This window comes from Mus caroli, chromosome 4, assembly GCF_900094665.2.
Source record: "Mus caroli chromosome 4, CAROLI_EIJ_v1.1, whole genome shotgun sequence".
Classification (NCBI taxonomy): domain Eukaryota; kingdom Metazoa; phylum Chordata; class Mammalia; order Rodentia; family Muridae; genus Mus; species Mus caroli.
Genome location: NC_034573.1, coordinates 94631332 through 94656224, shown reverse-complemented (window position 1 = coordinate 94656224; position 24893 = coordinate 94631332). Strand labels below are relative to the sequence as shown.

The 24893-nt window shown below is 41.4% G+C and overlaps 1 protein-coding gene across 8 annotated transcripts in view; it reads right to left on the bottom strand.

The window, feature by feature from the left end:
• Positions 1-24893, bottom strand: part of Pde4b (phosphodiesterase 4B) — a 518640-nt gene that overhangs the window by 120821 nt on the left and 372926 nt on the right. For 7 of the 8 annotated variants that reach the window (XM_021159265.2, XM_029475815.1, XM_029475816.1 and 4 more), the window contains one exon: positions 1313-1507. In XM_021159265.2, coding sequence (XP_021014924.1) covers positions 1313-1507 — 195 coding nt within the window. Of the gene's footprint in view, positions 1-1312; positions 1508-1609; positions 1690-24893 lie in introns of those variants that run through there. The other variant, XM_029475820.1, reaches the window with a different exon arrangement.

Here is a 24893-nt window from a genome sequence, read left to right as displayed (position 1 = left end):
GCCATCATTGGGAAGAGAGGCCCATTGGACTTGCAAACTTTATTTCCCCCTGTACAGGGGAACGCCAGGGCCAAAAAGTGGGAGTGGGTGGGTAGGGGAGTGGTGGGGGGAGTGTATGGGGGACGTTTGGGATAGCATTGGAAATGTAAATGAGGAAAATACCTAATTAAAAAAAGAGAAAAAAGATACTAAACATACTAAAAAAAAAAAACAGATTTATTTGTTTTTGTTTTTCTTACATTCATATAAGTGTTTGCCGGCATGTATATGTGTACACCATACATATGTTTAGCGTCTACAGAGGCCAGAAGAGGATGTTAGATCTCCTAGAACCAGAGTTTCAGAGCAGCCATGGGGGTCCTGGCAACCTAACCTACATCTTCTGCAAGAAGAGCAAACGCTGTTAATAGCCGAGTCAGCTCTCCAGTCGCTAGACTAGAGTACTTGCAATAAAAGTTGCCAGCAGAGGGACTCTGCAAAATGTTTTCCTACTGCCAACTTTAAAACATTCCTTACCCCTTTCACAAGAAGGCGAATGTTTTGGGGTTTCTTTTTAACAGAGGACAAGAACCTAGTGGACTTTTGCAGACTGGAGGTTTTAGGGAGTTACTGATACTTTCATAACATGCAGTGTTAAAAATGATTGTGTGCCCAGAAACCTTTCAAGTCATGGCTTTCAGCAGCCAATTTTATTTGGGTTCAGAAACTTAAGCAAACAGGCACTACAAACCCTTTGTCATTCTTTAAATAAATAAATTTAAAAAAAAACCAGTTATCTGCAATTAGTATGAGCCAATCAAGAAGATTGACTGTGCTTTGGCTGCTCTGTATCTCTCCAGGGAGCCAGGCAGAGGATAAGTATGATGGCGAGGTTTCACAGAAGGGACACAGGCATGTGGCTGGGTGATCCCTTACCTAAATGTCACTGAGCCAAGGCCTGTGAGGGAGGTTAGGAAGCAACCGCCATTTTTGTTCCAGTCCTAGACCTCATACATCCACATACTCAAGTACGATTTGCCAAAGGCGTTAAGGTTTCCAGTCTATAAACAATTTAACAGGTCAGGAAATAAACCCAGTGAACATTCTCAGATAGCAGACAGGAGCTGAACACTGTGCTTGCCATGATTTGTTTTCTTTTACACCATGGGAACCCTGGTCTATATTCTGCAAGTCCTTAAGATGGATGGATGTCTTTGCTACTTCTTCAGTTTCTCTCCTGCCTCCACTGGGATGGCAACGGTTGCTGCTGCTGCTTCAGTAGGGTCAAGGGTGAGGCTCAAACCCAGAGAGGAACCGGAAGAGTTTTACTTACTGCTCACTGGGAAGTGATGAGTTTCTGGACATCGCTTTTGGTGACAAGTCATAGTCGCTGTCGGATCTGTAGAGGAACGACTCCCTGCGCTGGCTGTGCCCAGGAAAGGCGGCATGAAGTACCAGTCCTGACGAAGAGCCGGCTTGAGGGTCCAATGGGCTCCGACCTGGAGAAGGGCCATTTTCCACATCGAAGCTTAGAAGGAAAAACAGGAAAGTCTGGTCAGTTGAGAACTGCACAGGACAGTTCACATATATGGAGAACTTATAGGTGGCAGGCACTGTGTGCCAGGCTCACCCTGCAAAGCCTTGCAGAGAGTTTTAGTCTGTAGCACAGCTCTTGGTTTCAGTCCTTCCTGTTCTGTCCATACAAAGCCAACTCCCGAATACTCTACTCATTACCCAGGTTTACTATTAATAAACAGCAACCCAGAATTTGGACCCAAGGGCAGAGCTTATGACCTCTCCACAGCCTGACCAACTGTCACAGATTCAGAATGGAAAGCAGAAAATAAATAAATAAAGTTGTTGATAATGAGCAACTCCAGAGGGAAGCATCTAGCATAGCTCTAGGTGTCAGACAAAAATATCATGGGAAGGCTTCTTCCTAGCTGGAAGACTTCTTCCTTACATAAATATCAGCCTCATTAAAGAATCCAATTTGCATATTTCTGAATGTTTTGGGAACAAAGTGTTACCCTGAAAACACTGGCTGTCGGATTAGAGAAGCCCAGTCTGATATTTAATATTCATATGTAAATGTAGCCACATAAATTACTTAATTAATCTGATAACACCAAATTACTGTCCCAGGCTGCTGAGCTGAGAAGAATCCCATCACAGGCTGTCACAGCCGAGGGCAGGGAGATTCTGATCAGTATCCCTTACCCAGGGAGGTACCTTCAAGCCCAGTGCTATTTTAGAAGCTTGGTATCTTGAACATAAACAAGAGCTATGCGGTTTTTTGTGTCTTGTTTCTGCCCCAGCTTGCTAGCACTGTAGAGCAGTGTGTCCTTCCCCAGTTTGCTTTAATCATCCCAGATGTTTTTCTTCCCGGATGCACAGCTCCACTTAGCTTCAAATAGACAGAGCCCACCTTGCCCAGTTTCTCTCAGGCACACATTGCCTCCTGCTGTCTCTCACTGCTGAGAGACTGTGGGAGAGGTATGGGTAGTGGGGATGGTCTTTTATCTAGTTCAGTTTCCCTTATGTTTATCCAGATGCCATGATCCTCTGAGAAATCCTAATCTGCTCTCTCTGTCTCTCTCTGTGTCTCTCTCTGTCTCTCTCTCTCTCTCTGTCTCTGTCTCTCTCTCTGTTGCTTTTGCTTATACTTCTTAAATTTACAAGGTACTTTCTGGTATATAATTTCATTAAGCCACACACACACTGCAAGCTTTATAATATGACTCCATTACATTGGAGGTAAATAAGACAGAGAAAACCAAACATCAATATCTTGTTTAAGGAAACATGCTGGTTTCCCTGAACTCATTGAGATGGAGGGGATACATCCTAAGACCCTAAGCAGCTGTCTGAAAAAAACAGATGCTAGCAGCTCCATGCATGCTGTTTCTTCCTATATAGACACACTGGTGATAAAGTTTGTAAATCAGTCGCAGCAAGAGATTCACATCAACTATGACCAAGACAATTCTTAACTATACTGGAGAAATGGAGACATAGCCCTGTGGATATACATTCTTTATGTGAAAACCCAGAGATCAGACTCTGGAGCTGAAGCACCTCTGTGAAAAAATAAGTGCAGGGTCACAGCTGTAATTCCAGCACCGGAAGTACAGAAGCAAATCCCGAAAGCTCACTGGCCAGCTAGTCAACACATATCAGTGAAGCCCAGGTTTGCAGACAGACCCAGTGCTGAGAAATAAAGCAGAGAGTTCTTAAGGAAGCCATTTAATGTGAATCTCTGTCTTGCACAAGCATGTGTACACATGTACACACACACACACACACACACACACACACACACACACACACATGAATTTATTGAGATGAGAAATACTGTGATAAATGCTATTTAAAACTCATGAACTGTTTCTTTCTAGACTTTTCCATTGCATAGTGTTGAGCCATCTTTGATGATGGGCAGCGGAAAGCATACAAAGACCACGGATGAGGGAGAGCTAAGCTAGTTGTTGATGGAACCCTGGAAGGCGCCTTTTCCCACTCCATATATTTACAGCCGTTCTCACCCTCAGTTACACAATGGCATGCTGGGTAATGGAATGCCATTTCTTTTCTACCAAAAGTTGTTTTTGGTATGTAAGAGTCAGTCTATGGCCACTCTTGAATGATTCTCCAGGGACACAAAGTACCTTCTTGAAAAAGCCAAAAGGAGGCAGCAGACTGCCTTGAACTCTGGCTTCCCTTGGAACCAGATGAGGGAGTATGGTGCCACCCTAGAGACTGTTGATCAAAGCTGCTTTCAGACTCCATACAAAGGCTGATAGAAAGCAGCACTTGAGGAGCCCTAGGCAAAGGGCCAAGCAGGTGCTGCAGCCACTTACTATGTGCTCCATAGATGGATCTTCTCAGAAGCCCAGTGGTCTGGGATGGGCACCTTCCCAATGCTGCAGGCAGGTATGTAATCCTTTGGACTCACATTCTTGCCAGCCTTCCTGGCGTGTACTTCAGAACAAGTGGAAGTATAATGAAGCACATTGCACACCTGCCTTGAGTGAGATCTCTACTAGCTGCTGAGAAACTAAACAGTTATTTTGTAAAGAAGGATTCTTGGTGACATGCAAATCTTTTATGTCCTGATTCTTTCTGTGAAGTCTTCATATATACATATTATGTCTCTATCTCTGTGTATATATACATATATATATGTATATTATTTATTTGTATGTGTATGGGTATTAGCCTGTTCATATGTCTTGCATTACATGCATGGCCCTTCCCCTGGAGGCCAGAAGAGAGCAGAGTTACAGATGGGTAAAAGCTACCTTGTGGGTGCTGGGAATCAAGCTTGGGATCTTTGAAAGGGTAGCTGGCACTCTTAAGCACTGAGCCATCTCTCCAACCTTCTGAATTCTTCTTAATGGCAAAGAGGGCAGGTTCTTAAATGGTGAAACTGGGGTCAGCCAAAGCCTACAAGTGAACTTCTAAATTCTATGTAAAACGGTATCATTATTATTCATTTTGGTGTACATCTTCATAGCCTTTCCATAGTAAACCAGCAGAATACTTTAAAGAGTGGCCATACAGCCACCGTCTTAAACTCCAGCATGGGCAAGACCAAAAGGTGAGTGTTTGGGATGCCAGGCAGTCTGTAGCTTGAGTGCTTTGGTCAGTGCTCATGTGATGCCACTCACTGTTATGACTATCAATGCTCTCTGTACTTACATCAGCATCTGGCCAAGTATACCAACCCTTAAGACTTTTTTCCATGAGTTTTCTAGTAGGGCTCATTTGTCTTCCTGATATCAGCCTTCCTGTATGCAGAGGCTACGTTCACAAAACAGTAGCAGAAGAAAGTGAGGCTGGGGGAAGGGTGCTCTGCCACACTTACGAAGCACGTGGGCCCAGATGAGCTGACACTAGATCCCTCCCCACACAAACTCTTTCCTCTTTGGTTTTCTTTTCTTTTTCTCCTTTACCCTGTAACCCCGTAGCCTTAACTCAAAAGGGAGGGAGCTTGCTGGAATTCAGAAGAAGCCAGGAAGAGATCTCAGTGGCAGAGAAGAAGTTTCAGTGAGACAAACGGCCTTTCACATTCCCTGGGGCACTGTTTCAAAGCAACCAGCACAGATGTACGGCTTCGGAACAAACGTGAATCACCAACCAGACACCAGCCCCAGTCACAGCAAAAATTAGTGGGCAGACATCACAATACATCCCACAGATCAAGGGAGTAAGGGGACAGAGTTGACCAAGAGAAAGACTGAAGGGGGCCTTAACAAGTGAAATGAATATACCATACAAACCAGAATACAATCAGGAAGAAAAGGGAACCCGCAATGGCAGAAACAAACACATAAACAGTGTCATTTATCTAGGGCATTTCCTGTCTCTGCCTTGATCAGGACACACATTTCAAGTTTAGGCTTCTTTATATTCAAACATTAGATAAGCAGTACAAGAAAGCTCTATAAAACATAGGTAGAAGAAGAAAAGTGCCATTGCTAGTAGTTCAGTATTTTCTATCCACGTGTATGTATGTATGTGTATATATACATATATGTATACACACAATGTGTCTATATTGTGTATGTGGATGAGTGAATGGTGTGCATGTATGTGTTGGGGGGGGGAGGGTTACCCACCATCACATGCATGCAGAAGCCAGAGGTCAATGGCAGATGTCTTTCTTGGTTGTTCTCTATTTACCAGGGTACTTGCTGACTGGATGAGCTCCAGGGCTCTCTGCCTGTCTCTACCCCTACCTCTACTCTAACGATGCACTTACAGACACATACTGTTTCTTCACCAAGGTTTTACATTGGTTCTGAGGCTCCAAACTCAGGTCCGTATCCCTCCACGGCAAGCAATCTACAAGCTGAGCTCTCTTCCCAGCCCCATATTTTTCGTATTGATTTGAATATAGATTTAAAGAAGCTTTTACCATTCACTGTGGCTTCTAGAATTACAGCTTCCCACGTACTACTGAATTGTTTATCTAGCAGCTATACCACAATTTTCAGAGCCATTCTCTTACGTTTGGTGACTGTCTTTGTGATTCCAGGTAGTACTGGTGCTGGTGTAGTAAGGTTGAGCATCTACCATTTGTGAAGTTACATTGACATTTCAGGTGAATTTGGAGGATGCAGCATATACATTTCTGACTTTGTGAGTAGCCATATGCTTGTATGGAAGAGGTTGTTCATGTCCAACAGGAGGACTGGTTAAAGACACCTTCCTTCCAGGACAAGAGACCTATCCTAGCAGGCTTGCTCACCCATCTCCAGAGCATTGTATGCACTCTCTCTACTTGGTTGGGCCTGCTTCTCCTGGCCCCATTGGCATCCCTACACAGCCAAGGGAATTTTATCTAATATCTCAAGCTCTAACAGCTGTTTTCTGCTTAGCGGGAGATCTCTGCTGCTTGGGCAATGGTGACATTCCTGGAACTGGCAGCCTTTCCCACTGCTGCCTCTAGTTCAAGGCTCTCTTCTAACATCATCTTGGATCACCTTTTCCAGGGATCCACACTGATGGCCGCCTCTCCTCTGTGCTCCCTCACAGTTCTTTATGTAGAACAATTGTTTGTGCTGTTCCCAAGAGCTCAATTCTAGAAACACTCATCCCCTTCCAAACCCCAAAGATGTGGGTGCTTAGGTCCCTTTTATGAAATGGCTTAGTATTGACATGTAATCTCCACAGCTCCTCCTGTGTAACTCCAATCATTTTAGGGCTTATGTATAATATAAATGCAACACAAATTTTAGATACACAGTCAATACACTCCATTCTTTAAGGCACAGTAAGAAAATATAGTCTGTACATATTTGTTGCAGATACATATTTCCCCAACTGTTTTCTAGCCACAATTGACTACATCCTCAAACCCATGGATATGCTGGACTAACTATAGCATGAGAGAACCTGAAGGTCTCTGTTTAATTCTCCATTTATTTAAATGCTTCCCAATGCATTGTCATAGTCAAGAGAGGCAATATTACCTGTTTTTGTGTCCCAGATATTTGGGTCAGAATCTTGCAAATAACAGATCCTTTGGGGGAAAAATGTTTCCTGAACCAATTAAAGATTACTGGCATCCACTGAAGCATGTTTCTCCTGGCCTCTTTCTCCTTCTCACTCCCTACCCTTACTTCCGACATCTTTAGCATTGACTTCTGTTGTTGCCTTCAAATGGATCCATAAAGAATGTGACTTTCCTTGATCAGTCTGATGTGGTAATGATGTAAGAATAAAATCTGAAAGAATGACAATTGTGTTTTCCCTAAAACAAGCTTGTGGAGTACCACACTACCAGCTTCAGTAGGCTTTGTGCTAAAGCAGGGTCATCATCTGCCTCACACCTCCTCTGACAGTGTCGCCTCTCATCCCTTGGAATCTTTGCTAAGCCAACTTTGGGCTGGTGACAAGAAGGAGCCAGCAGATGGCAGAAGGCACCACTGTTTCTCATGGTTTCCTGGCCTCTAATTTAAGCCCTTGAAGGAAGATGAGAAATCAAACTTCCTGAGCCTGGAAGGAAAAAAAAATCAGAGATAAAGAAGAGAAGTGCAAGGTGTGCATGAAGCCTTTGATTAAACCAGGAGCAGCTCTGCCTTCAGGAATTCAAGCTGAACTGGGAGGCCACTGAATGGCCTTGCCATTGTCCCTAGGGGGATGCTGTCCTGACTCCCAATTACCTGCACAAACCTGCTGTCTGTAATGAAGAGCCATAAAGCAGAGTCCTAGGGATAGGTCAGCTCTGATTCAGTGGAAACGTTCTCTAGCTGAGTTCCTTTGACTGACTCTAACACATCTTCCCACTGGAAAGACAAACTCTACGAAAAAAGATTTAAGCACTCGGGTCAGCAGAGCTGCACACTGCCCTGGGGACTGAGCTCCGCTTTTCCTTCTGCTCTCTTTTTTAAAGCAACTCACCGAGCGTCATCTGCATCATTTAATCCTCACAGTTTGCTAGGCTGATTCCTTGTGACCTATTTGAAAGAGGGAAAGAACGAAGACTCTAAAGTATACAACTTCATTTGAAGTGACCTCTTTTTTTTTATTATACTGTTATATAATCTGTGCCCTAGGCCCTTTCCTCCACAAGGCATTTTTGTCTCAGAGTTTGTCATGTTGGACTGTCTTCCTGGGCTTAGTGATCTTTCTTTCTCCAGACCACAGCCTCCTAGAAGCAAGACTTATGCCTTAATTCCTTTCTGTATTTCTAGAGCCTGGAGCTGACTCTCATATCAGAACACACATACATGGTTGTTGGATGAATGCAAGAATCCCACAGTTGACATCTCTTATCTGACAGGCCGATCCACTTGGGTCAAAATGTTTGTCAGTCAAAGACCGCAGTGGAGTACTTGAGTCGAGCTGATCTAATCCTCTGACATTAACCTTCCTTCCCCATCCTCCCCACAACACCCTGAGAAAGCCACCCTAGGAGCGCCAGTGTCTAGAGTTTCTACAGAGATTATATACATGTGGGAATGTTGTTCACACACACACACACACAAAAAACAGTCTCATCAATGTTCTATTAGAAAAGGTTTTTCCCCCCATTTATACTTAGATTAACATCTTCAAACACTTGCTTAACATTTGAAAAGTAAAAATAACCATTTACCTATTTCCTTGGTATTTAAACTGGCCAGTACTTCTCTCTGGTCCTGTAGAAGAGAAGCTAGACAGGGATCCTCGCCTCTACTCACAGTAACAGAGATCCACGTTTATAGAACCAACCGGTGGCTTTCCTAATGAAAAGCTTAACTGTACAAAATCACAGACATCATGATGATGAGTCCATGCCCTAGGCAGAGCAAAACTTCTCTGGGCATAGTAACAACAGACTCGTGCCATGTTGCCTCGAGAATCTACTTCTAGAGTCTATGACTCTCCTTCCAGACACTATGAGGAGCCTAGTGGTCAGTTCATCTACATTCTAGAAGCAGCTTCCTACTGATGTGTTCTCCTTCCGCAGGAGGTTGGAAAATCGCATTAATTGGCAATAATTCCACATAGATTTTACTAGGGATAGTGCTGGAATGCTGAAGAGCTCTGGCTCTGGGGATCTGGCTTCTAGTGCCCACTCTGGAGGGAATACACCGAAACAGGGACTCCCTGTACTCTGACCCCACACTTCAATATGAAATGAATCTGTAAGGGAAAAGATCTCTGGGGTGCCTCTAAGATGAGACATCTCATGGATATTTTCTTAACAGAAAAAGATTTTTAAGTGTGAATCTGCAGCAATGGTGACGAAGGGCACTCAGCAAACACTTAGGAGCACCCTCTCTAAAACAAGGCATGGTTCTTACCCAGTGGTTAAAGCAATATAGAAAAGGGTCCCTTAAGGAAGAATTAGCAATAGAAAATTATAATCAAAAAAAGATATTTGTAGATAATATTAATGCCATGAAAAAAAAAAAACCTCAATCGTGTGCTGAACAGGTTCACCCTATATGGTTAAGAGCCCTCTCCTGATTCCCCACAGAGACGCCCTCTGCTTTCTTCCGATGATACTGTCTGAGCTAAGATAGAGCAGACCCGGGTAGTGACAGGGTATCATTGTATCCTGCCATTTCCACACCTGCTTTTAACTGGAGAACTGGGTCAGACAATAGTCGAGTTTATATTTTGCAATGATTGCTAAGTTGCTGAGTCAGCTTTTTCCATGCTTTTCCTCTTCTGTGAGTGTTACCGCCCCTCACAGCTACACCTGTATCGATATCCAGGTGTTTATTTGTGTCTATCAGAGCATTTGTCCTGTGTGACTCTTCTCTGCTCATTGGTCCCCAGGGGGACCCTGCTCCTCAAGAACATAGAACACCTTGTATACACATGCGCGCGCACACACACACACAGGCACACACACACCACAGAAAGAGACAGAGAAACATGATCAATCTAACACAAAAGTAAAATCATGATGTAGTCCCAAGAGTAAATTCTAAACTTCTTTCTGTGGTCCCTGACCACATCTACTCATACCACCCTTCCTCTGTTCTGTAGAATTCAGCCTCAGACTGCTTTGATTGAGGAGCAGGCCAAACCCTAGTTCAGGGAAAGTGTTAAGTAACGATTTGTTGATGAATGCATAAACTCTGGCCTCTCACCCTGATTGACCTCTTGTTCATTGTGTGACTGTTTTTCTTATTCTCTAGCTTTGGAGTAAGTTACCTACTAGACAGTTTCTTTTTCAAACTACTATTTAAACAGCCCCCCCCGTCCCCCCCCGTCCCCCACAACATCTCCCATAGCTCTGTGCCATTTAATTAATTTATTTTTTCAAAATTGCTTTCCATTCTTATCAACTCTAAGGCAATCTGTTGCACTTGCCAATGGCTTAACTAGCAGTGCCTGGCCCTTGTCTGGAACACAGCACTAATTCTTAGCAGCTGCCTGTTCTGTGGATTAATGAATAACTGAAGACCAGTGATGCTCCTGGCGATTCCCAAACACCAAGCTTACTAGCTTCTTGGACTTTCATTCATCTGGGGGAGGAGCTGTCTTACCCATTTCCTAACTAAGTGAGCTGCCACACAAATTCTAAAGCAATTCAAAGCTAAAACAAAAGTTGACCTTTCCTTCAGTCTCTGCTCCATTTTTTATCCCTGTGTTTCCTTTAGACAGGAACAATTCTGGGTTAAAGATTTTAAGAAAGGTAAATGGCCCTATCTCTCAACTGGGGGCCATGTCTATCTACTGGAGGCGGTCTCTTCAGAGATTGTCCCACCTTGGCATCCATCCCGTCTGCAGATTTCAAACCCCATCACTATTGCTGATGCCAGGAAGTGCTTGTAGACAGGAGCCTGGTATAGCTGTCCTCTGAGAGGCTCTGCTAGCACCTAAGACTGATGCGATACTCACAGCCATCCATTATACTGAGGCCACGGACCCCAGTGGAAGAATTAGGGGAAGGGCAGAAGCAGCTGAAGGGGATTGCAACCCCATAGGAAGAACAACAATATCAACTAGGCAGACCCTTCAGAGCTCCCAGAGACTAAACCACCAACCAAAGAGTATACATGAGTCATCCATGGCCCCACTATGTATACAGCAGAGAATTGCCTTCTCTGGCATCAATGGGAAGGGAGGCGCTTGGTCCTGTGGAGGCTTGTTGCTGAAGCAAAAGGGGATACTAGGGGGGTGAAGCAGAAGTGGGTGGGTGGGTGGGGAAGCACCCTCTTAGAAGTAAAAAGGAGGGGGAGGGGTGGGGGAGTTGCAGAGGGGAGACCAGGAAGAGGAACACATTTGAAATGTAGATAAAATAATTAATAAAAAATGTTAAAGGCTGATATAAATCTTGTCACAGATTTGAAACACATTTTTGTGGTTATTACTGTGAGTTGATTTTGAAAATGAGATTATTTTCCCATTAGGCATCAGAAGCCATTGGCCTTTTAGAGGCACTGGAAAAATGAGGGGTCGGTTGGTCTGAAAGCTGTGTTCCCAATTCTGCTTGAAAATGCAATTGCTTAACATTTAAGGGATTTTATATTTTAAATTACTGAATGTATTCTCTCTGGGATAAGCAGGCCACATATTTTCTTTTTCGTTGAGGTAGAAGGGCTAGAAGGTGTGGTAGTAACTCAGATAATAATCATGAAATTGGAAATCAATGCCTCAGCCGCCACTCTGCAGAGCCGCGAATAGCGTTTGCGTCAGTTAACATCTGGGCCCCAAATGTTATCAGTCTTGAGCTCTGCACCTGCAGACAGCCTGACATTTGGATTTGAAATATGTGCTTTGGGAGGAAGAAGCAGGGAGAAGAGCGGGAGGAAAAAGACATGAGATCAAGTGGAAAAAATAAGATTCCAAAGTCTCCTCTCTGAGGCAGCCTGGACAAAAAAACTGTACTTCTTCTTCCCAAAGATGCTGGGCACATTGAGCGTACACTGAGTGTACCCCACCAGGTGCCGAGGACTCAATATGTCACCTGATCTCTTTGTGAGGAAGGAGGGAACCTTCTCAAAATGTATTTATTTAAAAAGTTTAGAAGGTGTAGACTGTTTTTTGTTTTTGTTTGTTTGTTTGTTTTTCTGCTTACAGTATATGCACCACTTGCATGCCTGGTGCCTGCAGAGGCCAGAAGAGAGCATTGGATCCCCTGGAACTAGAGTTATAGTGGCTGTGAGCTGCCTGATGTGTTAGGAATAGAACCCAGGTCCTGGGCCAGAGCAGCAAATGCTTTTAACTGCCGAGTCCAGCCTTCAGGAAACTGCTTCTAAGGAATGTAGAAACATAAGTTCAGAAGGTTTGCGTGTAACTTGCTGACAAGCATTCAGTAATTTGATGGTAGGGCCTGGATTTAAACCTGTGTTGATTGAATATATTAACTACTAACTGGTCACCTTTAAACATCTCTTTTGTTTTCTTGCTTCTACAGATATTTTTCATGGCTTTATATGAGATCAGCCTCTGTGTTCTGAACTCTGTTCTCTCCACCTCTGGACATATTCTCTCTTTCCTGTATCATCATTTTGTATTTTGTATACCAGCAAACAGAACCGGAAGATCTATCTAAAGAAACATACCCCTACCCCCACCAATGGATATCCATGAATTCCCAAAGATTGTGGAAATTGAAGACCTTAATTACCCACTAACCGAAGGTCCAAGGAATGGTAGAGGACAATACTTCTTGCCAAAAGTAACACTGGATGAAAATCTAGTTTTACATAAAAGATCGTTGGGTAAAATGCACAAATTTTAAGATGTGTTGTGAGGTGTGTGTGTGTGTGTGTGTGTGTGTGTGTGTGTATACCTCAACAAAGGCATAGAGTCAAAGAAGGGAGAGGTGGAAACACTTTATGAAAGTTCCTTATAGTATCTATGAAATGGTGTCACATTGCTTTTACTTAGGCTCTCATAAGCTAACTATTTTACTGTAAATCTTGCACTCACTATTATTTTTTTAAATGAGAAGTCATAGTGAATAAGTAAAGAGGAAAATGGCAGCATATGATAGACAAGCTTTCAAAACAGAGCAGAAGAAAAAGGAATACAAGGAATTAAACTAAAATTGGCCCACGTATATATTTCTTTCGTAGAGTCCTTTGGGGTGACCTGCAATCTAGCTGAGTAATGGACAGACTAGAGCCACAGGGTTGAGTTTCACCAGGTCCAGCAGCCAAGCCTCAGCCAATCACAGCTGCCATCCAGAGACTAGACCATGCTCAAACAAGGCAAAAGCCAAGTGTGTCCAATCAGACCATTCTGATCTCACTTCGTTCTTTTGTCCACAAGAAGTCCGAGACACAGCCAGACTGACTGTGTGCTGAAGCCCCTCTGACTTTGCAGAAGGCTGTCTAATATGCAAATTGTTCTTGACTAATTAAAATCTGTTAAGAGGACAGATAAATAAGATGAAAAGAGAACAAATTATATGTTCAGACCTGACCAGGGTGACAATATCTTCAAAATAAAATCACCCATGTTCTAAAATTAAAGGACAAACATTTTTTCAGGATGGTGTGGAAAACATGTCTCAACTACAATGCAGCTTCAAATAAGCCACTATACATAGGAAGACAGAAACAGGGTGGGAGGAAGAGATTACAAAGAAATGTACCAAGATGAAGATAGGAGAATGCAATAAGAATTGCTGAATTTATACAAACAAGTAGGGTTTCATGGCCTCCACATTGTCTGGCATGAAGAGGGTCACATCTTAATGATAAAGGAAAATATATGTGTGGATTATATAGTAGTCCTAAATATTTATGCAACTCACAACAATTTCAAAATACACGAGGCAAGATGGATAGACTGAGAAGAAAGGAAAAATCAGAATTATCAGCTCAGTGATTGATAACTGGAGGCACAGTAGCCTAGGGCAGACAAGGAAACGGATGCATAACCCCATGCATTTCCCCTAATGGACACCAGGAAAGGTTGCAGCTAGCAATGGTGGAATGCAGGGTCTTTCCAAGTGTGCATGGAATATTAACCAAGATAGATGGTCTATTAGGCAATAAAATAAGCTGGGTAACTTAAAAAATATTAAAGCCATGCAAAGTTTGTTCCCATTGCAGAATGAAATTAAATGAGAAATTAACCTTAAGGCCAGGTGTTGAGAAAGTAAACTTATTCTAAATAGCTCTTGGGCCAAAGACCAAGTTAGAAAGGAAATAACAACTTGAGGCTCCAGGGAGTGGGGAGGCCTGGCAGGAGGTTAGGGTGGGGAATGGGGGTTGGGGGGGTGTAGACATCCTCTTGGAGACAGTGGGGGGGAGGAGAAATGGGATGAGGAACTGTGGGAGATCGGACTGGGAGGCGGGGTAACAACTGGACTGTAAAAAAATAAAAGTCACACACACACACACACACACACACACCCCTAATATACTGGGCAGTAGAAAAAGGAAATAAAGAATATTCTCAACTGAATAAAAATGGGAATGCCTATATCAAGCTTTGTTGAACACAGGTAAGGAATATCTACAGACCATGCCACAGCACTAAATGGTTTTTTATTAGAAAATAAATATGTAAATGGCTTTAGTAGCTAGTTTAAGAAATTGAGGAAATAAGAATCCCAAATAAGCAAGTAAAAAGAGAAAGGGGGGCTGGGGGCGCAGAAAGCAGGCAGGCTGGGCAAGCCATGAGTAACCAGCACCCCTCCAAGGCCTCTGCATCCAAGGTACTGCCCTGTTGAACTGTTATACCAAAAAGTAAGTGAAATAAATCCTTCCCCCACCAAGTAGATTTTAGCCATAGTGTTCAACATAGCAATAGAAACCCCAACTATAACAAGAGGAAAGGATAGATACTAGTGCTGAGGAAGGACGGACTACAAGTAATGGGCTCATGGGACCATGTCTAGTTTTAACTCTGCCAAGAGTATTTCATTTTTTGCTGGTAGTTAAATGCATAAAATATATTTGACTGGACATTGGGGTGCTCGTCTTTAATCCTAGCACTAGGTAGGCAGAAACAGGTAGATCTCTGTGAGTTTGAGGCCAGCTTGGTCTGTCTACAACCTGAGTCCTAGACAGCCAGGGCTACACAGAGAAACCTTGTCTCAAAAACCTGTGTGTGTGTGTGTGTGTGTGTGTGTGTGTGTGTGTGTAATCCAATGTGAAGTTCCATAGTTTGAGAATGGCTAATTTAACTGTACAGATATTCATTAAGATATATAGATTTTTGGGTCTGGTTAAATTTCATTGTGTGGTGTTTTTATTCATAAGTCTTTCATGGTAATGTTTTAATAAATTTTGGAAAAAGAGAAAGAAGGGAATGAATCTCTTTGAATATGAGAGCAAGAAATGAAATGACTTAGAGAGAAACAAACCTCCAACATAAGGAAGAAGAGGGAAAGATGCCAGAGGAAATTCTAAAGGCAAACAAAGGATGGTAAGGAGGGTTACAAATAGCTTTATGCCAATACAATTTGATGAGTTCTATAAAATGGATAATTTCATTAAATTATACAAGCTACTAATGTTCGTGCATAAAAGAAGAGATAATGTGAAGAGGCCTGTATCTATTACAAAAATTGATATGGAGGTTTAGAACTTTCTCACAAAAAAGACTGCATGCAAAAAATTAATGAAATTTTTACTGATTCTACTTATGCTGGAATAGAGAGAATATTTACAATTCATTGCAGAATGTCAAGATTTCTCTAATAGAAAAGTCAGACAAAAAAAGAACCTTTACAAAGAAAAACTACACAGCATGCCCAGATGACAGGTGCAAACACTGTTAACATCCAGCCCAATAAAACATGAAGATGACTTATGATGGACAAATATGAATTTTCAAAGAAATGAAATGTTGTAATGCTCAAAACCAATCTAATTTGTTATACCGAAGCCTAGATAATAAATAAAGTAAACAACTATCTTAGTAGATGCAGGAAAAGTCTGGCATCTAATCTAGATTAAAAAAACCATCAATAGAAGGGATATCCTTTAGTCAAGCGAAACCCATTAAGTGATATCATAATTTAGATGAAAAACTGAATTATTTTCTCCAAAAATATGAAAAGGGAAGAATGCTTATTCTTACGATCTGTGCTCAGGATCTTGCTGAACGTTATAAGTAATGCAGCTACAGAAGACAAACATGCACGACCTAGACACAGGAAGGGACGATGCAACAGAGCTAACAGGTAGAACATTCACTTCAGCCTCTGCATAGGAAACAGCTGGAAATGACACAAGTGACACGGGTGAATGAGAAAGTGACCTGTCATGTGACCATCTAATGGATCACCATGCGGCACTTGGAAGGAATACGTTCTTATACCCACATCAACCCAGGTAAGTAGTAAATTGATTGTGTCAAGGTAAAAAAGGCAGATAGAAGAATGTTTGTTCGAGGATTTATTTGCATAAAACCTTTAAAGCTAAAACTTACCTGTACGTCAGTTGCTTAAGTTATACAGGTCAGGTGACTGAACATGGAGGTTGAGAAACTTTTGGCAATGGTAAAAGATTTTTGGACAAAGTGACCAAAAGTTAACTCAAAATTAAGCATGTAATGGCTCAGGACATTCCTGGCAGCTGCCCCCTTTATTACACCATGGTGGGACTTCCCTGCTGCCTTGGTTCTGAACATGTAACATGGTCACCTTGCATTCCACATGATATTGTGCCATGCACACCAGTGAGCCCTGCTGGAAACACATGAGAGCCAGACTCCAGATTCTCATTGTATGTATGGTGTGCAGTGTTTTTACTGTTCACAGGTAAAGTGTTCTGTTCTTACAGAAACAGCCACTTCATTAGGGAATCAACCCCCCTCCCCCAAACACTCACATTCTTCAGCATGTGCCATACTAATGTGAATGTATCCTTGGATTCTACTGTACTAGAATGTTTTGAGTTTTTTTTTTTTTTTAAATTCTTGAGTTGCTGACCTGATTTCACAAAAAATTTATCCAGCAAATTTTGGCTTTGGATTAGGAAACAATTTCCAGCAGTGTCTGAAATGGCTCTAAAGGCATTTGTGCCATTTTGTGTCTTTGTGAAGTGGTGTTCTTAGTTAGCACTGACAATTTAAAATCGCAATAGATTGACTTTGAAAAAGTATCAAGATGTTCTATATCTTGTACTATCAAATATTCAGCCAATATTTTCTTCTTTATTTAAGAACAAACAAGCACACCCATTTCCTTAGCATTTATATTTTCTTTCATCTCATTAAGTGCTAAAAGTAGATGTCTATCAAAGAACTGTTTAGAAATAATTTATTTATGATTTATTATCAACAAATGTTATTAGATATTTATTCAGAATAAATTAGGAGAAGTCACCCAAAAATGGAATGTAATGATAATTTCAAAAGTGCATATGTGGGAGTGTGTGTGTGTGTGTGTGTGTGTGTGTGTGTAAGAGAGAGAGACAGAGACAGAGAGACAGAGACAGAGACAGAGAGAGAAGGACAGACACAGACAGACACACATACTCACAGAGAGAGCAAGAGAGCACACACGCATGAAAGAGAGAGAGAGAGAGAGAGAGAACACTCTCAAGTAAACAGGAAAGAATTCTCAGATTAGAAGAAACTGGGATATTTAGGGCAAAGCAGATAAAATCATGGAAGGTGAAGAAACCTAATGGTCCAAGCTACAACATGAAGACTAAAGTTCACAAACCTCTCTTATGTTCAAGGTTTTTGTTAAATGAGAAGATTTAGCTTCTTTTAAAACTAAAAATGTACAATTACAAGAATGTACTCTCCTTGACTGTAGGGAGTGCTTTACTGTCTCATAGATCCCCACAACACTGCATGGAAATCTCAAACACACGGACTAAAGCAAAGCAACTGTTTGATCCCTGAGTAGTTTCAATACTTGCTAGGCAAAAGGCCAGTGACACATCCCTGGGCTGGTGGTTCTGGGTGCTGGAAGAAATCAGGCTCAGCAAGCCAGGAGGAGCAAACCAGTGGGCAGCACACATCCGTGGCTTGGGCATCAGCTCCTGCCTCCATGTTTCTGCCAACTTTGAGTTCTTGCTTTAGCTTCCCTCGAAGGACTGCGATTAGGGATGTGTAAGCCAAATAAAAACTTTCCTCCCTTGCAAGAAAAAATTTAAAAACTAAAACACGAAGAAGAACAAGGCATAAGCAAATAACTGTGAAATGTTTAGATCCAGAATTAGCCTTCCTGAGTGTTAAAGCATATTTTCAGTATAAGTCGTTTACAATATCCAAGCTTGGCAATATAAGCAGTGGTTACTAATGTATTGTTCCTGTAATTCAGTGGCAGGTGAGTTAATGTGTAGGAAGGGGCACACTTGAGTGTAATAGTGGGTGCTCTGTTTCTCTAGCATGCTGTTTCTAAAGCTTCAAATGCATCTTTATTGAACTGGTGTTAGGGAGAAATTAATCCTATAAGTTTATTATATAACATAAAAATGCTATTAAGGATGAAAGGATAATTTGCATCTGATTTACCCCATTTTAACTGTTAATAAGTTAATAGTATTCAGGGTGCACATTTTTGAATGCTGTATTTGCAGAACAAGGCATGTACATCACAGATGAAAATTGAACAGGGAATAAAAATGTTTACTAACTAGATGTTAATATTTACAACTGTAACTGTGAGACTCAATAAATACATTTTTTTCTGATTGATCAAAAAATTCAGTGTGCAATTACTTTCTTATTTTATTTTCATTTTCATGGCAGTTTATTATATTTTAGCTAGAATATTTTTGAGAATTTCATACCATGCAATCTTTTCATCTATTCATGACTCCCTGATATAACTGAAGCAATGACAACTAGAGGAAGAAGGTGACAGCTGGCCAATGCAAGAAGTCACAAACCTGGAGGATAGCAAAGGCAGTCCAAAGGACAAGGATTAGAGAAGGCTCCCAGGCTCCCAGCCTGAGCTTCTGAGGAAACCCAGATTGAGACTTAGGCTGTTGTAAAGACATGTACTGTTGTCCTCAGTTCAGGTGTAATTGTTATGCAAAATGCACAAAGTCCCTATAAAACCATTTAGCATGTGTCCTAGCTAGGATGTCTACTGTGATAAAACATCATGTCTTAGTCAGGGTTTCCATTCCTGGACAAGACATCATGACCAAGAAGTAAGTTGGGGAGGAAAGGATTTATTCAGCTTACACCTTAAAACCTCTGTTCACCACTAAAGGAAGTCAGGACTGGAACTCAAGCAGGTCAGAAAGCAGGAGCTGATGTAGAGGCCATGGAGGGATGTTTCTTACTGGTTTGTTCTCCTGGCTTGCTCAGCTTGCTTTCTTATAGAACCCAAGACTACCATCCCAGGGATGGTCCCACCCACAAGAGGCCCTTCCCCCTTGATCACCAACTGAGAAAACACCCCACAGCTGGATCTCATGGAGGCACTTCCCCAACTGAAGCTCCTTTCTCTGTGATAGCTCCAGCCTGTGTCAAGTTGACGCACAAAACCAGCCAGTACACACCATAACCAAAAGCTACTTGGGGAGGAAATGGTTTACTTGGGTTATATTTCCATATCATGGTTCATCACTTAAGGGAGTCAGGGGAGAAAATCAAACAAAGCAGGAACTTGGAGGCAGGAGCTGATGCAGAAGCCATGGAGGGGTGCTGCTTACTGGCTTGCCCCCATGGCCTGTTCAGCCTGCTTTTTTATAGACCCCAGGACTAGAAGCCCAAGAATGGCCACCACCCACATGATCCTTCTGCATCAATCACTTTTTAAGAAAATGCCCTACAGGTTTGCAGCCCAATTTTAGGGAGGCATTTTCTCAGCGGGGGTTTCTATCTCTGCAATAACTCTAGCCTGTATCAAGCTGACATAAAGCTAGCCAGCACAGCATTGATTTTGCATTTGAAGACTTTAAGAAATGTCATCATTCCAAAAATAAATGGCATTGTGATTACATTAGTTCTCAGGCCTTGTCCCCAGTCATTTTCACACTGGCGTCATTGGTCATTAGTTTCACAAATTAAATCTTTCTGTGATTGAAACCAACAGGCCCTGAGTTGGTCTCAGCTTGTCCTTCTCCAGGGGAAGTCCCTCTGCTTAACTCCCTAAGTGCTAAGGTGAGAAGGGACCAGGCAGGTTGAAGCATCCTTGGTAAGTGGCCATCCTCTCCTTGTGCTTGGTGCTAACACACAGCATAGGAATCCTAAGTCACTGTAACAAGCTTCAACTTTCCTGCCTGGAGCATCCTTGTCAAAGGTGACACAGAGCACCAGTGTTTTGAAGGTGACACATAAGCTCTTGCTTCATTTTGTTCCTGTTATTTATTTATTATTTTTATTGGAAGTAGATTTTGATACAATATATTCCTGATTACAGTTTCCCCTCTTCCAGCTCCTCCTAGATCTGCCCCACCTCCCCCATCTACCTTTTATTTTAAAACAATGCAACGTCCTTTTCTTCTTCAGTTGTCAGTTCCTATTGAGATTTCCATTCCTAAAAGGTGTTGTACTTTAAAAAGTCATCTCTCAATAGCAGACACTGTGTCTACCTTCATATCGAAGCCTGAGGAAACAGAACTGCGCAGCGTCTCTTCCAACTGCTTCTGCAGGTCTGTTTGCAGACTCACACGCAGCTGATTAGAGTGTTTGAAGGGCTGACTTGTTTGGTAGGCTCATCCACTCATCCACAAGCACGTCACAGCTTTGCCAATAATCCCATCCCCCTCCCCAACCCTGTTTTGTTTTGTTGTTGTTGTTTTTTGTTCTTTTTTTTTTTAAATTTTTTGGCTTTTCACAACCACTTCTGTCAACATAGATTTTTCTCTTTGTTATAACACTATTGTCACTGACTGGGAAGTTGCCTGGTCCAACCAGAATATCACTTTCAGTAAGCAAAAGGACAGCTGACTTTCCACGCGGCATTTTTGACCCTTCTACTTTGGATTCACAGGTGCATATCCTGGTTTCAGTGCCACTTCAAGAATTGTGGATTTACGTGGACAGATGAGAGACACCCCTACCAGCCTCAGTATATGTAGTATACACTACTTTTCAATTTTATAACTGAGTCGCTATTCTTTTATAATTTTAAACATTTTATTCTGCTCCCCAGCAGACTAGAAAACTCAGACACTCATTTCATCTCCTATGCTGTTTTACATGTTTATTCTATTTGAATGTAGAATTGGGAGGTATTCCATTTACATTTATCTAATGTAGGCAGAACCAATGTGTGTACTTAATGGGACAATTGTGTGCATGATAGCTGATTTTGTATACCATTGATATAAAGACTAACAACTGTGCCAGTGGACAAGCTACAAATCGCATTGCTATTTTGGAAAAAAATAAATCTTGTAACAGAAAAAGACAGAAACTCTCAACCTTTGCAATCTCTGCAGCAGAGATCTACTTTTGCATTTACCTCTACACTCTACATTAAATGTATATTTAAATACATGTACTTTGGACTCAGTGAATTATTAAAAATGGAACACATAGAACAAAACTGAAAGTGGCATTTATCTGTCCTTATCTAAACCTCAAATTCATCATCACTGCTGAAAGCTGGGCTCTAACAACATGGTCTGATTTTTTTTTTACCAAGACTTGTATGCCACCACTGTTGGTCTGTATTTAAACCAAGCTGAGTCACGCACTCTCCTAGCACTGGGCTCACTCACTTTTGACTTTGTTCTACATACTCTTACCTTATCCTCATCACCTAGAACATCTTTCCTGGCAATTACACAGACCCTAATGCAAGTGTGAGCAGAATCTGAGATGGTAGATAGAAAACTCAAATCAGCAACTATAAATGGAAACATCTACTTAAAAACCTCCAATCTCTGGAATGATCAAGAAATATTCAGAGGGACTCAGGAGACCCTATAAACAGTGTTGAATTATTGCTCTGGATTGGCCAAAAGTGTTGCGCTGAGGGGGCCTGAGATTTAATTGAGGCTCTGCCCTTTGCCAGTTAAAGGATCTTGGATGGCTGTTCTCTGAGACAAAGCATAAAGCTGTGACAGAGGAGAAAGTTGAAAGACCACTGTGGGGACTGTTAAACAACATGTAACAATGCAGCTATTTGCTGTAGTTTTCTAGCGATGACGGCACAGGACCAAAATGGTAGCATAGAAATGACATACAGGCCTTTTTAGAGGGGAGACTTGAAATCCTACCATTTTGTCTCATCTGGACATGCAGCCCAGAATTCCTTATGCACACCAGGAAGCTGTTAATGTATAACACACAAATTTAGCAGTATTTGTTGTAAAAGCTAAGCTTGTGAAGGGATGGTGGTCACCTGGGGACAGAGGTTCCCAAGAAGATGGCCCAGAGCCAGGAGGCCAAATATGTTTTTGAAAGGTTTAGTGATTCAGGGGCAGCTAAAGCAAGGGTGGTTGGCATTGATGCAGCTGTCAAGCAGGCTCATACAGTTTTTAATTGCCTGGAAACTAGGGATGCCTTAGGGACATGGTTATAGTCAGTGAGATGCAGGCAAGAGTTTTTGATGTTCCTTTAAAATAATGTGTCAGATCATATTGAAACTGTCATGGGTTATGATTTAGAGTGTAGTTAAAGATTAGTCATTGCATCCAAACCAGGTAAAGACACAATGGCAAAGTTAAACTACAGACTAATATCCCCAATAAACACGGATCCACAAACGCTCAGTACAATAACTGTGAACAGAGTACAGATATGCATTGAAAAGTTTAATTCACCATGGTCAAGTTGACTTTATCACTGCAGTTCAAAATATACAAGTCAATAAATGTAATAAACCATGTAAATACACTTTAAAACAAAAAAATCACAATTATCTCAATACACCTAGAAAATACCTTATGAAATCTAACATTCCTTTGTGATAAAAGTCCCCATGAATGTGGGACTAGAGGGAACATATCTCAAGATAATAAAAGCTATATGAGAATCCCACTGTCAATATCATCATGAATTTCAGACAAACTCGAGGCAATCACACTGAAGCCAGGAGTGAGGCAAGTCTGTCCACTGTCTACATTCCTTTTCAATATTGTTTGTAAACTCTAGCTGGAGAAATAAAGCAAGAGAAGAAGATTAGAGTGATTCAAATATATAAAGAAAGAGTGAAACTATTCAAATTGGCAAATGACATGATATCATACCTAAGAGATCTGAAAACTCCTACCAGAAACTTCTAGAAATGACAAACACATTCAGCAATTTGGCAGGATTCACAATTATCTTACACAATTCAAAAGCATTTCTATATGTCAACAACAAACATTCAGATAAGAGATCATAAGCACACTCCCATTCTCAAAGAATGATGAAATATCTAGGGATAAACCTCACCAAGATGAAGGACCTCTACAATGAAAACTTTAATCCTTAAGAGACATAAGAAAATGGAAATACAAAACCCCTATCTCACTCTTAACAAAAATGGGCGGCGGCGGGGGGGGGGATTATCCTAAAATTCACATGGAACCATAAAAGAATCGAAATAGCCAAAAGAATTCTGAGCAAAAAGAACAATACTGGAGAGATTATTATTCCAGATCTCAAGATATGATGCAGAGCACTAGTAATAAAAACAAAATGGTACTAGCACAAAAATTAATTGTTCTATTGGTACTAGCACATGTAGACCAATAGAACAAAACTGAAGATTCAAACTAAGTACACTAATTTCAGCCATTTAGCATTTAACAAAGAAACCAAAAACATGAATAGGGAAAAAAAAAGCATCTTCAATAGTTGTGGCTGGAAAAACTAGACGTCCACACGCAGAAAAATTAAATTAGACCTGTATGCATCATCTTGCATAAAAGCTGACTCTAAATGAATAAAAGGCTTCAATTGAAGAGGAAGCCCATAGAATTGGAGAGAACATTAGATATATTAATATGTAGACTATAAAAAAAATCAAAAAGTAAAAAAAAAAAAACAGAAAACAAGCAAAAACCCCAAACAAAAAGCTAAAACCAAGCAACCCACTCAAAAAAACCCAAAAAACCAAAACCAAAAACAACAAAATAAACCAACCCAAAACACAACAACAACAACCAAAACCAAACCAAACCAAACCAAACAACAACAACAAAAAACAAGACTGGGCCCTGAGAAGAGAGTTCTTAAAGAGGAAAAAACAGGGCTAAGAAATGTCTCAAAAGATGTTAATTGTTCCTGACAACTAGGGAAATGCAAATCAAAACAACTTTGAGATCTCATCTTACCCAGGTTAGACTGGCAAAGATCAACAAAACAACAGTCAGCAAATGCTGGAGGGGATGTGGGGAAAAGGAGACTCCTTTCACTGCTGATGGAATGGTGAACTGGTCCAGTTGCTCTGCAAAAGCTAAACGTAATCTACCATATGACCTAGTAGAGGGACTGGGCACCCTACTCCACTCAGCAGTGTGCATCGTTGCTCTATTTACAATAGCTAGGGAATGCAAACAACCTAAACGTCCTTCAGCTGACGAATGCTGAGAATGCAGTACACACACAGTATGGAATACTATTTGACCACAAGGGAGAGTGAAATCATGAAATTTACAGGTTAATTGACAGTACTCAAAAAGAGCATATCAAATGAAGTCGTGCAGATTTAGGAAGACAGATCCTGAACTCTCTCAGTGGAGACTCCTAGGTCCAAACCATCAGATATGAGCACATATCCCAGAGTAACTACAGAGGCTAGGACAGTGAAATGGGACCATTGTCAGGCTGAGGGTGGAAAAGAAAGTGGTCTTATGAGGAAATGGGAAAGAAGGTGGCTCTAAATAGGGAGTGGGGAGGGAGAAAAATGGGAGAAAAAAGGGTAAAATAACAGGAAGGATGTCTGGAAAGTCAAAAGGAATCATGTTATTACCTACCTACCTACCTAAAAAGGTCCATAATACATGTAAGTCAGTGTATACACACAGGAAAGCACACATAACAATAATAATAATAATAATAATAATATCTGGGATAACAGTGCTCTCTCCAAGAGCAATAGATCATCAAATAAAAACCCAAACACCAGGCATGAGAAGCCCTCTTCACTG